The sequence below is a fragment of the Botryllus schlosseri genome, chromosome 11, assembly GCF_051294905.1.
Source record: "Botryllus schlosseri isolate E-star chromosome 11, Bs_hap1, whole genome shotgun sequence".
Taxonomy (NCBI): domain Eukaryota; kingdom Metazoa; phylum Chordata; class Ascidiacea; order Stolidobranchia; family Styelidae; genus Botryllus; species Botryllus schlosseri.
This window is the reverse complement of record NC_137246.1, coordinates 28,835,694-28,853,662: the sequence shown is the minus strand read 5'-3', so window position 1 is coordinate 28,853,662 and position 17,969 is coordinate 28,835,694. Positions and strand designations below refer to the sequence as shown.

Sequence of the window (17,969 nt, the reverse complement as noted above, 5' to 3'; positions counted from 1 at the left end):
GCCTATTACTATGAATTATACATGCTTTATTTCTTGAGGGGGAGACGTATGCATCTCGAAATCAAGCTATCTAGAGACATTTAAATCGCAAACCTCAAAAAGAATTTCCAAGTTAATGAAATCTGTCGAAAATATGATTTACGAAATACCTTTGAGTACCCTCCATCCACGCTCCCCACCCTATTGGGGAATTTGGGGTGCGGCAGTTATGGACCTGGCAAGAATGCAAAACGTTGTGTGCGATAAACCGTCCTCTATAAAATGGGCAATGGTTCATTATGACGTAACAAGGAAATGTCCCATCTTTTGTAAAGACAGTTGTTACATCATTAGGCCTTTTCAGCGCAATCCATGTATTGTCTTCCAATATAACTACTACGATGCAAAATAAATGTAATCGTGAGTAATCGTGATTACTTTTCCAATGTAATCGTAATCGTAATCATCTACTTCCTGATTTTGCTGTAATCGTACTCGTAATCGCGTGATTCAGAAGTAATCGCAATCGCAATCGATTACATTCATGAAGTAATCACCCCACCCCCATGTCTGGTTGCCATACCTCCGGAATTTCCCGGACATGTCCGGAATTTCACTGCTCAAACTGCGTCCGGGTGAAATTTCTAAAATTTGCCTAAATGTCCGGAATTTTGAAGGTTTGAAATAGGATCAAAATGTTTTCGTAAATCAACATGATGACATTATTATTTTTTAGCAGATTTATGCCACTTGAAATTGTCTTCGCGCTGCGCGCAATTAAGTGTCGCAGTCATGGATTTTAATATGTGAACCACCAACCTCGCAAAATATGCAATCAAAAATTATTGAAAATAACCATCATTTGTTGAAATAAGTCTATTGTAATCGCAAATATATTACTGGAGTCGGTTAAGGCCATTTAGACGCTTTAGTCAAAGATATTGGCTCTAAACCTGGGGGTTGTTTGTCTTTATTCTGGGGTTCGCGAAGATTTTGAACGTAATCAGCTTCCAAAATAGGCCGTGAGTAAGTATGGGCAGTGGCGCTCACGGTGTTTCAGTATTCCACTTATCAAATTCTGAGCTGGGCCACAAAACTTTTTCGCGACCATGAATGGTTGAACACCACCGGATGCGCAACCTGCTGGTGTGGATCTGCATTTAGGCTTATAAATAGTCTTATCCATGTGACATAACATGATTTTAGGATGTATAATTCCGTTCCTTGTATTTTCGAAGTCATCATCCTCCACCAGCTTCCCAGCTAATTATGATCATGTGGGCGGAGAAATGATAAAAAATTTATAGCGATATATGGAAGAAGCAATATTATAGACTGATTTCCTTCTAAAAATTTATCGACCAGATGCATATAGAAACCAGATGTTTTTTTGGACGGGAAGGGCTGAAAAAATGGTGTTTCGATCTTGGTTACAACACACAACCACATAAATGCACCGATCTAACATTATAGCGGCTCCTGATCCGGATCGTGACCACCTCTCCTATGGTCGATAGGATACGCAAAACTTCGCTAGTGCGACATCACATTGACATACAATGTGTGTCATGACTCATTTTACTCCGCTAGTGGACGCTAAAGAGTGTCCGGAATTTGCTTCGCACAAATATGGTAACCCTATTCTATACCCAGCTGAGTTTTCTTGATTCCGTTATAAAACACAAGGAGTAATGACAACATCCATATACATTTATTGGCATTTGTTTTAATTTCCTCTCTTCACTTCAGAACTGTGGACAATTTTCTTATCCTTACTGAAGCGGAGACTGACACATCTGCTGCTCGTCATACCTCCTTGGAAAGGGATGAATGTATGAACTGAGTTTTCTTTATACTCGACTGTGTATGAACTAATTTGTTGCACTAGTGGTTTCAGAGGATTTACCAAACACCGAGACGCCAAAGACCAGGGTTGTAATGACTCGAGTCATGACTCGACTCGAGTCGGACTCGAGTCACGATTTTCTGATGACTCGACTTGACTCGAGTCATTTTCTCAAAATACGGAAATGACTCGACTCGACACGAGTCAATCTGTGTATTGACTCGACTTGGACTCGAGTCATTGCGCATGACTCGAGCTAAGTCATATGACTCGAGGCGCAGACAGCCAAGAGCAACATTTCGTTGTAATTTCGAAGAATAGTAAAGTAAACACACTATTAGGATTTCGTCTATTGGTACTGGTACTTGAAAATGCGACCACAAACTGCTAAAAGTGATCAAAATTAGCATATTAATAATGCGAACAATTCGATATCACCAAACAGATTTATAAAAGGGGTTCAACAAAACATTAACAGGAAACTGAGCAGTCAACACAATGACTTGGACTCGACTCGAGTCATGATACCGTGACTCGGACTCGACCCTCTTTTCACTGACTTGGACTCGGACTTGACTCGGTGGTGAATTGAAAATGACTCGACTTGACTCGAGTCAAAACTATAAAACTGAGATTGACTTGTGACTCGGTACTTTGTGACTTGGTTACAACCCTGCCAAAGACACACCAATATCTCAAGGGGAGCACTTCAGTATTCGAAAGAGGCCTTGCAGTAATGGATTGGACAGAGGCAGTGTCCAAGTGACCATTTTGACTTGATATATTCATTCTAAATGTTGTGACCAGACTTATTGCGTGTAGATTTTAGTGTACTCAATACTCATCCAACTAGTCTGAGTGAGAGATGATAGAAGCTGACTCGGCTATCCGAAACTTTCAGTTTTATGGGTGACTTCTTAGTAAGGGGTAGTTCATGGCCATTGGCAGAGTATTTATGACCCATCCATAATAGAATAATAAGAGTTGAAATTGTTACCGTAATTGTGTTATAAGAGGCATGTATGGTGTGGACAGAAAGATGAACTGTCTTCTATTAGTAGTACCGTTGTTGCAGGAGAGATGATTTTACTCAGCTCTACGAAGTTTCTTGCCAGTGTTGTTTGCTATGTTGGAATGTACTTATATTATGTAACTAATCCTTTATTCATATATTTAGGTGGAGATGATGAAGATGTTGAAAACTTCTACAGAAGAAATACAAAGAAGGCCTGATCGCTTTGAAAATTTCGGCAAATTTATTGCAAGCCAGTTGAGAGCTATGCCTGAAGAAAAAGCAAATGATATCATGAAAAATATATCTGTTTCACTCTTTGAGTGACTCAAAAATCCGTGAATGTCTGATGTATTGGAGTCCGTATACGACCGGGGCCGCTAGAATTTATCGCCGTTAGATGTCGTGAGAGTGAGCGATTATAGCGATCAGTGTGCACTAGGTAACTATTTAGCGTGTCGACGATTGCGAGACTCGTGTAGGACAGGGTGATTCCCCTGTCGTCGTCGCGTCGTGAACTCAGTGTGCATATGGCTTGAGAAAGAAATGCAACAGCAATCACTTTCAGTTCATATCAAATCAACTAACTCTCATAAGCATTATAATGGTAAATTATGTCTGTACACCAAGCTTGGGTCGCTTCGCACGATACAGTTCTCTTGAAGCATTTCGGAAAAACCAGTAATTAGATTGGAATTGTAGTTAATGCATATAGAAGCAGTAGATTAGTGGTATTTCGACCTAATAGTCTAATTAGACGACCAGAATGCTGTATTCTGTCTGACGGCAGTCATGAAAAGACCGTCCTGCATAAAACGAAGTGCTTTCTGACCTCGATACGTGATGCAAGTTGGAGGCGAATTACGTCCCGCGGAACGAGTTTCCACGAATCCTTCCGGAAGGCCTTTTAGAAAATCTCTTTTATTTTTCAGCAATCCGAACCACATGTACATTTCCAGTTTGGCCTGGATGCTCCATCCACCCGGTCCGATACTGCGCCTACCTGGGAACTGAAGAAAAAATATATGACGCGCTTCTAGAAAAAGAAGGAAACGCTTCTTACTCTGAGGAAAACTGTCTGAATCTTTCCGCAATGCTTTCCGGATTCTTCGTCTCTGACCGAGTACAAAATATCACGCGTCGAAATGCGCGCGTATGCCACACGTTTGGCGGCGCTCAACATCCAGATGAACACATCCGGGACTGTCGGCTGAGGCTGAAAGTGCACCAATCAGGGAATGTTACCGATCATTTGCTTTTCCTACTGTGATGATTGCTAAAGGCGTTGATTATTGTAATTAGGTTACTTCGTTGTGCGGGTTCTGTCTGTGTCTGTGCACGGAGGTGAGTGTCGATTTCCTTGTATAGTTGAATGTATTGTCGACTTTTAGTTAGTAAAACCCTAGAATGCTATCAAACAGATTCGTCCATGCTTTCCTTGAAACGTCACTACATATACACACAGACTGACCTCGTCGGCCAAGAACCGAATTCGTCCTAGAATGGAGCGGATTCTCGCCAATTTTTCTCTGAAAGTCGACGGTTTGATGGACTTCTTCATTTTTTGCGCTTCAGTCGCTATATTTTCCTGAAAAAAGACAGCGGGTTCGCGTAGGTGTGAATGAGAATTTTTTCTAAAACTTGACCATCTCCCGGCGGCAAATTCGATTTCTCTCTACATCCAAGGCCGTTCTCCCCAGCGCCGATCCCCCGCGGGACTTGCTTCCTTCCACGAGTCGCGTGAATGCGCTGCAGCCATTCGCCAGCTCTTCTACAACTCCCCGAAGTCTGCGGTGCGGACTTTCTTGCTCGGTTTTGATCATTTCCTGGACGTCTGCGATTCCCTCCTCCTGCGTTACAAGTCACGTCACGCGACTGCGTGTCAAACTGTAGGTAACTGACGTACGGCTGAATGGGAAACGCGAGATGGCAAGGCAGTTAGATCCGACTTGCAATTTCTCGTAGCTTCGTAAACCAACGGTAATATTGTTGGCAATTACACCTTTTTAGTTGCGTTCGTAATCAATCATTTGTAAGGGCCATCTTGGATAGGCTGCTCGAATTGCTAAAAAGACATTGGCGAATAATCGGTAGTGGTTCATTTGCGACAGTGGTTCCCAACATGTGGTACGCGTGCCACTAGTGAAGGTCTTCCAATTGGTACGCCGGTACAATTCTGTTTTGTTTTTGTTTTTTACCGAACGGAGTTATTAGTTTCGGTGTTTTTTTTTTCAACCTCATGAATGACTTTCGTCGATAATATTAGTAATAGTTTCAGATATTACTGCCAAATATTTTTCCATTCTCATCCAACGTGATCAGATTAACAGGCGTAGCTGATGGAGGTGGTGTCTTCGAAAAACTTGGGCACGAAATTAGTGATGATAACTTTGTTGAATGATGTTATATTTCTTGACCTTCCGTTAGGATTGTCGGTATAGTAAAAAAAAATTATTGGAATCGCCCTATCGTACCAGAAATACCTTCATTCGTGAGACGCAAACGATTCTAACTTAATATTTCTTTATGGCGTAACTTATGTAGGTGATATGCGAGCACAGCATAAAACCTCGAAATGGTACGTGGATGGGAAAAGGTTGGGAACCACGGATTTACGACATCACATAATGAATTGTTAATATTACGTTCCCTACATTGTTCCTTACGTTGCTACGTTCATTCCTACGTTACGATCTTACCTTCGTTCATTCGGTTCTATTTTGACGTAGCAATGATTTGGGGTGTCCGGTCAATACCGAGAATGCTATTACCGAGAATGCTATTAGCCTACCGAGAAGGACAATACCGAGAACGGACATTACCGAGAATGGACAGTACTAAGAATGGACATACCGAGAATGGACACCACCGATAATGGACATTACCGAGAATCCAATATATGCGATGCAGGCATGTTATGCATATGGACAGGTCGTGTGTGTGCATCACGGCGTTGCCACATTCGGCATCGATTCTCAGGTATAAATTTCTCGACAACGTCCGTTACGTTGAGCTAGATTCTTGGCATTGGCGATTCTCGGTAATGTCCGTTCTCGGTAATGTCCATTCTCGGAAATAGCATTTTCGGTAATAGTATGGAACCGATTTGGATCCTGAATATTGCAGAAACTTGACGGAAAAGCGTTTGAATTGCGGCGATTATGCGTCAGTAGAAAACCCCTTGGACGGGCTTTTGCGGCGATAAATCGGCATCAGAGGATTCAGACTGCCGCACAGAAGCAAATGCCATAGCTTGTGATCCGAACGCAAAATTCTTGAAAGCTGGTCTTGAACTAAAGCTACTGTCGGATTGATTCCGAACGTATAAATTATGATTTTGTCAGAGTAGCATAATAGTCGAAAATCGGCATTGTTTCGAATGGCGGCTGAATCAGCTGTAGCTAAACGCGATGACTCACGAGCTTATCAGCGATTTTGTACATGATGTTCTCGACGTACATCCGCTTTTTCTGATCGTGCCATTCGCTCGTGATGTAGAGGCAGGGCTTCTGCTCCAGGTATGGGAGGTGGAAATAATATCTGGAACGTACAGAAGGCTGAGGATGTGGCCATTTCGCAATGGCGTCAGACTTGTACCAATCTAGTTAGCTGGCGGTCTAATAAATACTGTTTTTTGAGCAATTTCAGTTCTGGTTCTAGCAACGGACTTGGAAAAGTGAGTAGAGATCCACCTCCATAGTTGCGAGTTTTGAAAACTCTGACATTTGCTAGTTCTATTTATATTGCGATTTTTGGGAAATGCGTAGTTCAAGTTCTATAGTTGCTAGTTGCTAGAGTAGATCAAGCCCTAGTTCTAATACTAGTTGCGCATTTCGAAATCCAGTCGTCTTCACAAGTCCGAATGTCGTTCTTCCTACCGATCTCTGTCGCTGGTAACCGGAAGTGTCGGTGACGTCATAGATCTAATATCCGGCTGCTTCTCCTCCTGCGTTTGAATTCCTCGCAACAACGAAATCGTTTCTTCGTCAGAATCAGAATCGTCTCCTGACCGAGTTTTGTTGCTCGCGTTCTGACCGTCAATCACGTTCCCGTGGTTGCCTGTGAGCATCGTTATCCGTGAAGTAACTCAACGAAAGAATTGTACAAATGTACAGACTACTACGGTTAGTTAACGGACAGCTAAGTACTGTTTTTGACTTATTATATTTCTTGTTTTAGTCGCAGATCTTGAAAACTGAGTACTTGCAGCTCCAGTTCTAGATGCGCATTTTTAGAAGTGATTAGTTGTTGTTGGATGTTCAATTGTTCATGTATTTGCGTTGGTGTATCGTATCTTATTTGTGTAGGACTTGTAATTAGTGTCAATCAGTATTTTCTTGTGTTCGTTGCGCTGTATTTATACTATGTGTTCTGTGATCTACTGGTATATTTGTTTAACTGCACTCTGGATAACGATCGCCAGTGGTAAAGTAATCCTGTTGATTGAATACATTGGTTTCATATTAAAGGTTCGATGTATATGTTTGTTGTTCTGACAGGTCTAGTTCTAGTTGCGGATTTTTAAAATCCAATAGTTTGTTTACACGTTTGCTCACCGATCGTCATCTCGAAGGAGACAGGTTTGTCCTGCATGCTCCGGCTGATCATATTTGCCTCGAGAATCGTCGAAAACAGGAAAAACTCTTCGATTTTGCCCAGACCGCTCTGATGAATATGTCAAATTTTATGGCGTTTATAATTAGTAAACGTAATCATGAGTAGTAGAAGTAGTAGTAGTAGTTGCAGCGAAGTAATAATTAAAAGTAGTCTAATACAGCACAATAGGAAGTATAGTATAACTAGGCAAAATCTACTTGAAATAAAAATAAAAGTATTTCGTTAGACCTCCTCTGCGTAAGATCAGATTTGGAGGTTAGGGTGGGTATCATAGTAGCATTCAGTACCCCTAACCCTATACGATACCCAATTACCCATATCTAACCCTAACCCCCAACTCGACTCTTACGCAAGCGATGGTCAGTAACGAGATTCATCTTGCCTATTAACGTGCTTCCTTTTGCCTATTCACACTCCTTCTTCAAGTGGTTGCGTCTTACGCAACTTCTACACGTCAGTTTTCACTTTCCTATGCGAACCTAGGACTAGAATGCTTGTAGTTTTACTTACTAGGGAATCCATACTGTTACTTTTACTTGATTTACTCACCTCAGATAGAGGGTTGATGGATTCCACTTCCACGTTCGAAGACCCTTGCTCGTCAATGCCCGACGGATCGACCAGCTCCACAACCAGTGCGACCAACATTCGACCTCTACAGAAAATGAAGACACCGCAATGATTCCAGATCGTTCGAATCCGAACCGAGTGTGAATTTTAATAATGTGGGTCGTGGTAGTGGGATCATATTTTTCTAGTAACGAATATGAACGCACTTGTCACTGTAGACGAGAAACATACTTTCCATAGTTTCTGCACATCTTGCACAAAAACAATTACTTCTTAGTTTCTTAGAAACATCTATTTCTACTTGTGCATGCGTAAAAATGTAGACAGTTACTTCTACTTCTGTTCGACTACCATCGGTGACTATACTTTGACCACTGGTGCGTGTATGTGACAACATTTTCCTTGCGACTCCGAAAATGCACATTTTTTAGACTTTTCGACTCATTCATGCCGTTATATGCATACGTCATCACGAGATGCCTCGAAGTATTCGATTCGGAATGGAATCATTCGTGATCTCGATTTTGTCCCGGTCCTACGCTGTAAATCCACGAAAGGAAAATAGCTGTATTCATCGGATTTCCAGCCTAGCGTGAGGTCGAAATCAGATTAAAGTCACCTTCAGGTAGCAAATTGTGCTTTCAAACACTTGCAGAGGGTGAAAATAAATCAAATACACCTTACGTAGAAGGGGTGTAGTGTGTTTCGGGATTTTTTGGGGTAATACACGAAGAACAGGACCCCTATCTCCATAAGGATTGTACTATCTAAAAGCACAATTCGCTACCTGAATCCGCCGCTTACCCAGTTTAGACCCCAAGCTATGTGGGAGTGTGAAAAATAAGACAAGAGTGTGTATTCACACCCTAAAGGTAGTACACGACAGGAGTACCCAACTCAGAATTAGATCGTGGTTTTAGATACTGTACGTCCCTACCTGTATACCTTACTTAGTCACTACGTGCAAGCGTCATTTGAATGAAAATCTGTTTTATTTATACCGCAGGATCTGGTTTGATGTACCAAAGGTGTGAATAGACAGTGTTTTCGATAAGATTGTAGTAATCAACCCTCCGTCACCTGAATGCGACTCCCTCGCCGAGTCCCGCGTTCAAATCGGAATGTTCGTTCACGACCGTGTAGTTTCGCGGGCTGCCGTACAAGTTCACGTATGCTGGTCCGAATGTCGGCACGAAACCTGTACGGAAACATCGAACGGTTTGCAGTTGAACGAAAAACTAAATCTAGTCACAAATTACCGAAGTTGTCTGGCAATAGATGTCGGTCCAGCACAAAAACGCAATGTCAGATTACGAATCAAAGAATTGGATCACTTTCACTCACCTTTGTCGGCGGAATTGGAGATTTTGTCGAGGTTGAGGAAAGCAGTTCCGATCACGTTGTTCTTGATGTTGTCTTTGTCCCGGAGTTGTATCCGGATGCGTTTGCAGAGAGGCGGAAACATTTCGGTGAAAATGACAACCTCGTTCCACACGGGCTCGTAAGAGTGCTTTTTGACCGATGTGTGGCCCTGAATTAGTCGTCACGACATGTAGGTCGATGTAGAATTGCATATAGCAGTTGCAGTTGTTGTTGTTGGTGATGGGGGTGTCGGCAGTGTTTTGGGTATACATAGATGCAATATATACAACAATATATCGTAGCGGTGCCATCAAAGTAGCTTATGTACACTTCTTCAAATTTCGAGACCCATTTTTCAAATTGACAGAAAATCAAGTTTTCGTAAAATTTCCATGCTTTTTCCGCCATATCTTGGCCATGTTTATGTTTGTCACATTGTTTCAAAGTCAACCATGACGAATATATGGCCGAAAGAAAAGTAAAACTTTACACAGAATTATATATTAATATGGACATAAGCTACTATGTTCCAATGCGACGATATACATATGTATGATGTGTCAGGTCGATATATTCTTTATTATGATTCCGTAGCCGACTTGCATCAAGGTCCGCTTATATAGCCTTTTCTAAGATACCACTTTCGCCTGTGTATTTTTAAGCAACTGTAAATGTTCACTCATTTTTTTGAAACCGCTTCCAATCCAGGAGGGTTTGCAAACATTGCGAAGTTACCCTGAGCGCTCTTTCTATTTCAAAGTTTCATCTTTCCAGTAAACCCCAACGAAAAGTCCCAAAGCGCCAATTTTTGCGCCTATACCCGTTGACTACATGACTTACAGACAAATGAAATTAGTTTTCACAATACCTCAGAAGGCAATTCTGCTGATGAGAGCCCTGAAGCGTTAGCATTCATGAAGCGAAATGCTTCATATGATATACCAAAGCTCAGAAAATCACAAACTGGGTTATCAATCATGTTGCAAAGCGGTTTCGTAGACTCTCGGCTGAGAAAGACTGGTCTATAGGTTTTATTTTATCTTTCATTGTTGTTTTATTAAACTGCTACTGACTGACAGTTATTTGTTTTATATGTACCATCATTACGTCAGGACTACAGCTGACTTGATGACCATGCCTCTTGAATGTGGTCGAATCGCTGTCATTGTATGTTTTGAATATTAATTTCAACTTGAATTTACGAAATAAAGAAGCTTTCTTCTGAATATGCATATTGCATTCAGTTACTTCGTAATAGATAAGATTGCATTACACCTTTTACAACATAGCCTACAATCTAAGCTTATATATGACCGTATCATGTGACCAGCTGACATGATGACCTGATGATAATATCACTGACCACTATTTCCCTGAATAATTTTTCCTACTTTGAAACTAATGTCGCTTTCCATAATCGCCGTAACGAGACCTAGGAAATCTACCTTTTGTCCGCAGAAAGAAATCTCCACGTAGGAATCGACGAGGTCTCGCATTTCTCCCTGTAGCATCGACTTGAGTTTCTCTGTGACACGCGTGTTCATTTTCGGCAGACCTTCGGCTTTGTAGATCTTGAAGATGAAGCGAGCTCGTTGTCGCTCGGCCGGGACGCCATCAGGTAGCAACATGTTCCTGTAACGCAGAAGGCTGATGACGTGATCGACAATCATTGTTGAGTAGGATTGTGTAAAAATAACATTTATTATTCAAATTATACTGGCTAGCTGATAAAATTGTCAAGTTGCCGAAAAACGCAGCACGAACGAAGTTATTGGACTGAAAATTTTTGGAATACAAAATATAGTATTAAGGGTGGATAGTTGATAATTAATGATCATTTACTATTTTTTCATATCGAAATTTTTAAACTCTGATAACTTCGCTTATGCGGGTTGGGTTTGAGCCAAATTTTTTATGCATCGTAATTTAGATAACCTAATATATTAAAGCGTAGTAAGTTGTGAAAAAAATTATGTTTTTATTTATTAAATCCACAATTTTTCTACTTTAATAATTTTGCTTCTGGAGGTTGGAATTGACCCAAATTGGACGCGCTGCGTTTTCTTAGGCAACCTGACAATTTTATCAACTAGAAAAAAAAAACTATTTGTAACAGTCCTATAATGTCGCGTCACTCACTTTTCGTCGATGTTGTCCTCGTCGTCGTCGATGGTTTTTGGAATCTTCAAGTTGTCGCCTTTGCCAACCACGGACATATCGACCTGAGACAAATATGGCAATTGCAGATATCTATTGGAGGTACAGAACTTCAGTATACAGAGGTATATTATATTCATAGTGAAATAAACCCGAATATCATCTAGTTGCTGACGATTGTCAGCCGAAAATATTCGGGTTTATTTACATATCAATAGATATGGTAATTTATTCTTCATCGAGGACTCACTTTGAGATATCCTTTCGGTCCCGCGTTCAAGTCGTCCGGGTCGGTCAAAACCGCCCACTTGTGATAGAACATGTGATCTTGGTTCGCGTAAATCGTCCCCACGTCCATCTTGAAAGTACCAACGAGAGTTCCGCTCCGGACGATGTTGCGATGATGGAGCACCTTCACATAATAGGCATCACAACTATAATCTTAATGGGATTTGTCAAATGTTTTGTGCTCTCGTTTTAATTCGAATCTATTTTCTGTTTTACCCAAAAATGCACCAAGAGAGCTGTATAGCGCGAAACGAGCAAAGCTTGTCGTACGCAAAGTTGTCACTTTCGTGCCTTCTTGATAATTCGGAATTGAATTCAATTTCCAATTTTTTGCGAATCCATTCATTCCAATACTAATGCGGTTTACCTATCGTTTTAATTCAACACTAATTTCCTGAAATTGCTACAAGAGAACTGTACAGTGCGAAGAGAATGCTACAAGAAAACAGTGCGAAACGAGCCGAGTTTGGTGTAAATATATTTGCCATTCTCGTGCTTATGATCATCAACTCTGATTTGATATCATCTAAACGTAATTCTTGTTGTAGAGTGGATTTGTTTTTAATTCGGAATTTCATTCAATTAACAAGTTTTTGCGAATACAGTCATTCTAATTTTGAGAAATTGTGTAGCTATCATTCAAATTCTAATCTAATTCAGAAAATATGAAAGTAATATAGTGTAGCGTACCACTCCATGATTATCCTAATTACCCTCGCTGATCACTGATTATGCTTTTATACTTGTTGCTGTTGCGAACCTATATGTGTCAGTCGCTTTTAGTCGCCGTCCGAAGAACATCGCCGTTGTTTTAAGTTGCTTTTAATAAAAGACTTCTACACCGAGCCGCGGACCAAGAAGAACGCGCGCCCACGACAGAGCACGCTATAATAGTTAATGAAGAGCAACTCACCGTGAGATGAATCATCTTGTCGAATAGAGTTTGTTTTGGGACGCTGTAATCGAATACGAAGACTTCGTTGTAGTAAGGCGAGTTGGTGGACTCTTTTTTCGATGTGTATTTCTTATCGTCGCCCACTTGTACCAGGACGACCGGGTCTATATTGGCACCGCTCAGCTGCCTCGCTTCGATTACTGTCACAGATACCTGGATGTGTATCACAGGGGGTCAGTAACTAAGTATAACTGGTACTTCATACCGAGTATACAACTGGGTTTCGCCTGCTTGCTCGAGTACATTATGTATTCTGATTACTTAGTTATCACCTGAAGACTTTAAAAGCTTCGTGTCGTAATGTCACCCAAGAGTTTCAAATCATTGAGTTGAACCTGACTTAAACCCGATAAGGAACAGTAAACACTATGACTTAGACTGTGACTCGGCCCTTTGCTCTCTGACTTGGACTCGGATTTGACTATAGGTGGTGCATTAGAAATTATAAAGGTAAAATTGACATGTGACTCTTAACCTTGTGACTTGGTTACAACCCTGGTAGAGGGTGAATGATGGGCCTACTGCGCTACCTGGAAATCCTGCGCCTTCATTCCCGCTGATTCAAATCGTATTTCTGGCTTGGCTCGTTTATTGGTCACGTTTTCTTCCACCATTTGCATCGAGGCGACCGAAACGGTGTCCAAGTTGACTCGTGGTTCGCCGCTAGCCAACGAACCGACTGAGAAACAGAGTACGATTCAGATCCAACAAGAAATAGCCGGTTTTCCGAACTTTCGAGGAATACCTCCGATAGCAGACCGGTTTCCAAACACGGTGGCTCCATCTGGGTCGTCTGCTGGCCTCTGCTTGCTTCGAAAACCTTTCAGAATTCCCCTGCTCTTGGAACTGGAAAGGAAAATGGAAGTCAACGGTCGTCGACCAAATCGCATCAGATTGTTGATAACTAAGACGCGGATGCGAAACACGAAACGGCCCTGTTGAGGAACCAGATGAAGCTAGTAATTTATGGTAGCTTCGTGAACAGATACGAAAATGTTATTGCCAGAGGTGGTCAGTAACGAAGTACTTCTAGTTTTTGGAAGTACTCAAGTAGTTTTCCTCTACTTCTGGTACTTACTCAAGTAGATCTGATTTTCTCTACTTCTACTTCGTAATATTTTGTGATCTACTTACTTACTTTTCGCTATTTTCAGTTTGTCAAGTAGAAGTAGTTTAATCCCTCAATACGAAAGATAACCTGAGGAATTTTGGGGCTGTTTTCACGGAGTACCAACATTTAATATTCATAAAACTCCAGTGAAGCCCAGAAATTTTGTTGCGCTTCGCGTACAGTAGTTATGGAGTGACAAATATGTTTTCACGAAAGTATCAGTGAATATAATTTAGGTACCGGATTGCTTATGGTTCCGCTCACACCGCATTGTCGCCCATATCAAATATTTCAGCACTGTAAACATTGCCCACCATAACGTTCGAAACTACCGTTTCGCAATCTAGCAATTGCCTATCCTATCGTTATCTAGCAGCCCATAACGTGTCCTGCTAATCTGGAAAATCCGGCTTTTTGGAACGTTTTAGCAGATCACCTTTGAAGCTTTATGGACCAAAGACATGAAATATATTTTACGCTTTTTAGGAGTGGGATTTGTATTTCACTTTCAATTCCTAGTGTAATATTCGGAGTATCATACTTTGGGTTCTAATTAGGTCTTTTGTCTGCAGTAGATACATGTTGAAGCATAAAAGTGTAGTAATGCCTCCATTAAGACTGTTTTCAAAACTACTTACTTCCTTGAGTAGATTTAAAGTCAGTCAATTCTACTTCTACTTCAAGTAGTTTTAGGTGGCTTATGAAGGAAGTACTTCTACTCGTACTTGAGTAGATTTTTTTCGTCGCTAATTCTACTTCTATTCGAGTAGCTTTTTTGACCACTTTGACCACCTCTGGTTATTGCTCACTACTTTATAGACCAAAATTTATCAAAACAGGTCATGAACGAAAGCTAATGTCGCACTGATTCCGGAAATACCTGCTATATTCTGATCAGGGCACCGCAACAACACCGAAATTGCCAACTATAGGTTGCTGATAGGAATGACGCCATCTTTGTCTCCAAAGATGGAGTAAAATTTAAATGAAATGTCAACGTCATTTCGCCCGAATGACGCCGCTACAAGACAGCGACAGTTTCCTGGTCGCAACATGCGCGTGGTACCTTTCGCTACCGTCGTTCGAAAACATTTCTACGTCGTTCCCAAGCGAATTCTTTTCTGCCGGGCTTTTGTAGGCTCCCTGTTGCCATCTCGATGATATCATTTTATTTTGGAGAGTACCAGATTGTTTGTTTTGCTCGACCTCGTTATTTGTGGAGGCTGCCGCGATAACACCCTTCCTCCAGAGCCCAATCGCGTCGCGAGGTTTCTTCAACGACGACCTCCGGCTGTTCGTGCACCATATTTACTCATTCCACGCTCAGTAACTAACGTCATTGGGACTGTTCCGTTACAGACTTGTACAAACTACCGACTAACTGCTAATGGTCAACTAGCTATAGTTGGTTTCGAGTAGTTCTAGTTCTAGTTGCGCATTTTGAAAATCCAGTAGTACGATTCCAGTGGTCTGATTCATTAGCCACTAATTAGGCTTTCAATTCGTAAAGAACAAATCACGATGACAACTTTTACGGTTGGGCGACGGTGTATGGATGAATTTTGCGTTGTTAAATCAAGTGGTGATGACGTAGCTAAACAATACCAAAGTATCTACTGTTTGGGTTCAGATAGTCTGTAGAAAAAAGCTATTTCGCTACCTCGCTCTCAGCAATGGTTCCTCGACTCCGGCTTTGCTGCATGAAAAGCAAATCAAGTCGAGATTGTTGAAAATGATGATTACTTGGGACGTTGGTAAACTGTTGTATTACATTGTACATATTTTCTCGCCCTGCCTGTTCGACGTTTGTTGTTTACTAAACTATAGTCTTTGGAATATTCTGGAACTTGGATAGATAACTACCCGTACATTAGGGCTGTTTAAAAATAACTTTTTTCTCCCAGATTCCAGCCATTCACTGATTAAATTGTCAGATTACCCTAAAATACGCTGCACACCAAATTTGATTCAATTTTAACAAGTATACGATTCCGCAGATCCAATTACAATTTTTAATTTATTAGGAATTTTTTTTTTTTAATTTCAAATTTTTCCATCGACCGCACGAAGTTGTTGAGCGGACTTCAAAGACGATGCAAAACAAATCTGAGTCAATTCTAACTAGTAGAAGCGGAGTTATTCGAGTTTTTCGTTGATAATTCTCGGATTATCCTTGATCGTGGGATTTATCAACGATAAACTCAAATAACTCCGCTTCTACTAGTTGGAAGTGACTCAAATTTGTTTTGCATCGTCTTTGAAGACAGCCCAACAATCTCGTGGCGTCGACAAAAAAATTTGCAAAAAAATTTTTAAAAATTTTTTCCAATAAATTAAAAATTTTAATTGGATCTGCGGAGTCGTATACTTGTTAGAATTGAATCAAATTTGGTGTGCAGCGTTTTTAGGGTAACCTGACAATTTAATCAGTGAATGGCTTGAATCCCGGGACAAAAATTATTTATGAACACCCCTACCGTACATATATGTATCGTCGGTGCGAGTGGGAACTGTTCATTTTTTAATACCCATACTCGGGTATACTGAATCGAAACTAACTTACGCGTTGGGTAGTACGATGCGTGAACGTCTCTAGCTGTATGGACAGTTGGACACGTTCGTCGTAGTATGGGCTAGTGAGTTGTGCTTGAATTAAACTGATATTATAAGTAGCCTACAGACACTTATCTCAAGCCGTAGGCTGGGGGATAAGATAGGACGAGGCCTTGATGTTTTGTGGCATATAGGCCTACACAGACTCATGATATACAGACACACGATCTGTGCATATGCATACCATTAGCACATGTTGTGCATCTGACGCTGGACAAGGAAGGTTCAGATATAACCTAGTAAGGCTTTCTAAGCCTTGCACCACCCCTCTATGCTATCCCGGTAATGATTCGGGCACCAAGTAGGGAAGCTATAGATACCAGTGCATACAGATTCAGAAGTTAATCTGTCATTAGGGAGCCAGTGATTCCTAATTCTACGTTTACGTGCGGCATCAGGACCGCATCAAGCATGGCCGAACAGACCTATGTGATAGCAGCTTTATACGGAAGAATGATGGAGCTTGAGTTTCGTTATTCGGTAAATATCTCGAATATATGGCGGTCCGTCTCTTCGCGGATACTTCGCCAAGCGTGCCTGTACGATATTTGTCTCGTGATGTATTTTACCTTTTCTTGGATTCGACCGAGTCTGAAGTGTGAATGCTCATGAAATCGTCATTCGCGATTTCCTCGGGAACGAATTCGTCCATCGCCCAGTCACCGACTTTGCCATCCGGCGCCACGTACTTCAGTTCCAGCGACACCATCGACTGTAAAATACGGACGTGTTTTCGGGATTCGATATTCATAAGTTCGCAATCCTCGATGATGCGGCTTGGACATGATGTGACGCGGAACAAAAGCTGCTCACTGATAACGCGGTGTTGTTCGCATCCAAAAGCGGTTCGTTCAAGTATAGGTTGCCACGGGTTATAAGTTCTTGCAAAACCATAGCGAATGTCCCGATCGGTCTGAAACAGGTGGCTATTTTGAACTGATGCTTCACGACGAATCAATATATATTTCATTATAATTGAGCTTGACCAATGCGTACACTCTTGGCGAAAAAAATGTGTATTCACACCAATGTCGAGATGATTCAAGTCAGACTCGAATCAACTTTTTTGTATGACTTGACTTGACTCGACCCAATAGCAACCTAACTAAGAGATCTATCGACTACCCGGGACCTATCATCTGGAATGCATTACCACCACATATCCGTGAATTGCCTTATAATAGATTCAAAAAAGCCCTACTTGATCACCTCTTGTCGTTACACTAACACTGTTGCCCTACCTCGCCCAGACATTGCTTCATTGATCATTTGCTACCATTGTTTAATTTTTTTTCTATTTTCCTTTCTTAAATAAACATTTTTTACAGCCAGACTGTTCAGAGTCAAGTGTACCTGTTTGATGCTGGTGTGATAAGACTAGATGACCTTCACGGTCTTATCGATCATTCCTATCTAATACCGAATACTGTGCACGCATATTTTCTGTACCACCATCACT

The 17,969-nt window shown here is 41.2% G+C and overlaps 1 protein-coding gene across 7 annotated transcripts in view; it reads right to left on the bottom strand.

The window, feature by feature from the left end:
- Positions 1-17,969, bottom strand: part of LOC145450526 (otoferlin-like) — a 69,748-nt gene that overhangs the window by 50,149 nt on the left and 1,630 nt on the right. For 6 of the 7 annotated variants that reach the window (XM_080329047.1, XM_080329048.1, XM_080329050.1 and 3 more), the window contains exons 4-23: positions 17,324-17,423; positions 17,080-17,222; positions 15,558-15,593; positions 14,964-15,188; positions 13,532-13,632; positions 13,317-13,465; positions 12,745-12,939; positions 11,794-11,955; positions 11,526-11,608; positions 10,832-11,018; positions 9,369-9,555; positions 9,105-9,222; positions 8,004-8,109; positions 7,394-7,502; positions 6,716-6,896; positions 6,257-6,377; positions 4,484-4,687; positions 4,309-4,425; positions 3,901-4,053; positions 3,670-3,847 (exon numbers count right to left, since the gene is read on the bottom strand). In XM_080329047.1, the coding sequence (XP_080185173.1) occupies positions 3,670-3,847; positions 3,901-4,053; positions 4,309-4,425; positions 4,484-4,687; positions 6,257-6,377; positions 6,716-6,896; positions 7,394-7,502; positions 8,004-8,109; positions 9,105-9,222; positions 9,369-9,555; positions 10,832-11,018; positions 11,526-11,608; positions 11,794-11,955; positions 12,745-12,939; positions 13,317-13,465; positions 13,532-13,632; positions 14,964-15,188; positions 15,558-15,593; positions 17,080-17,222; positions 17,324-17,423 (2,855 nt within the window). The remainder of the gene's footprint in view (positions 1-3,669; positions 3,848-3,900; positions 4,054-4,308; positions 4,426-4,483; positions 4,688-6,256; positions 6,378-6,715; positions 6,897-7,393; positions 7,503-8,003; positions 8,110-9,104; positions 9,223-9,368; positions 9,556-10,831; positions 11,019-11,525; positions 11,609-11,793; positions 11,956-12,744; positions 12,940-13,316; positions 13,466-13,531; positions 13,633-14,963; positions 15,189-15,557; positions 15,594-17,079; positions 17,223-17,323; positions 17,424-17,969) is intronic. The other variant, XM_080329053.1, reaches the window with a different exon arrangement.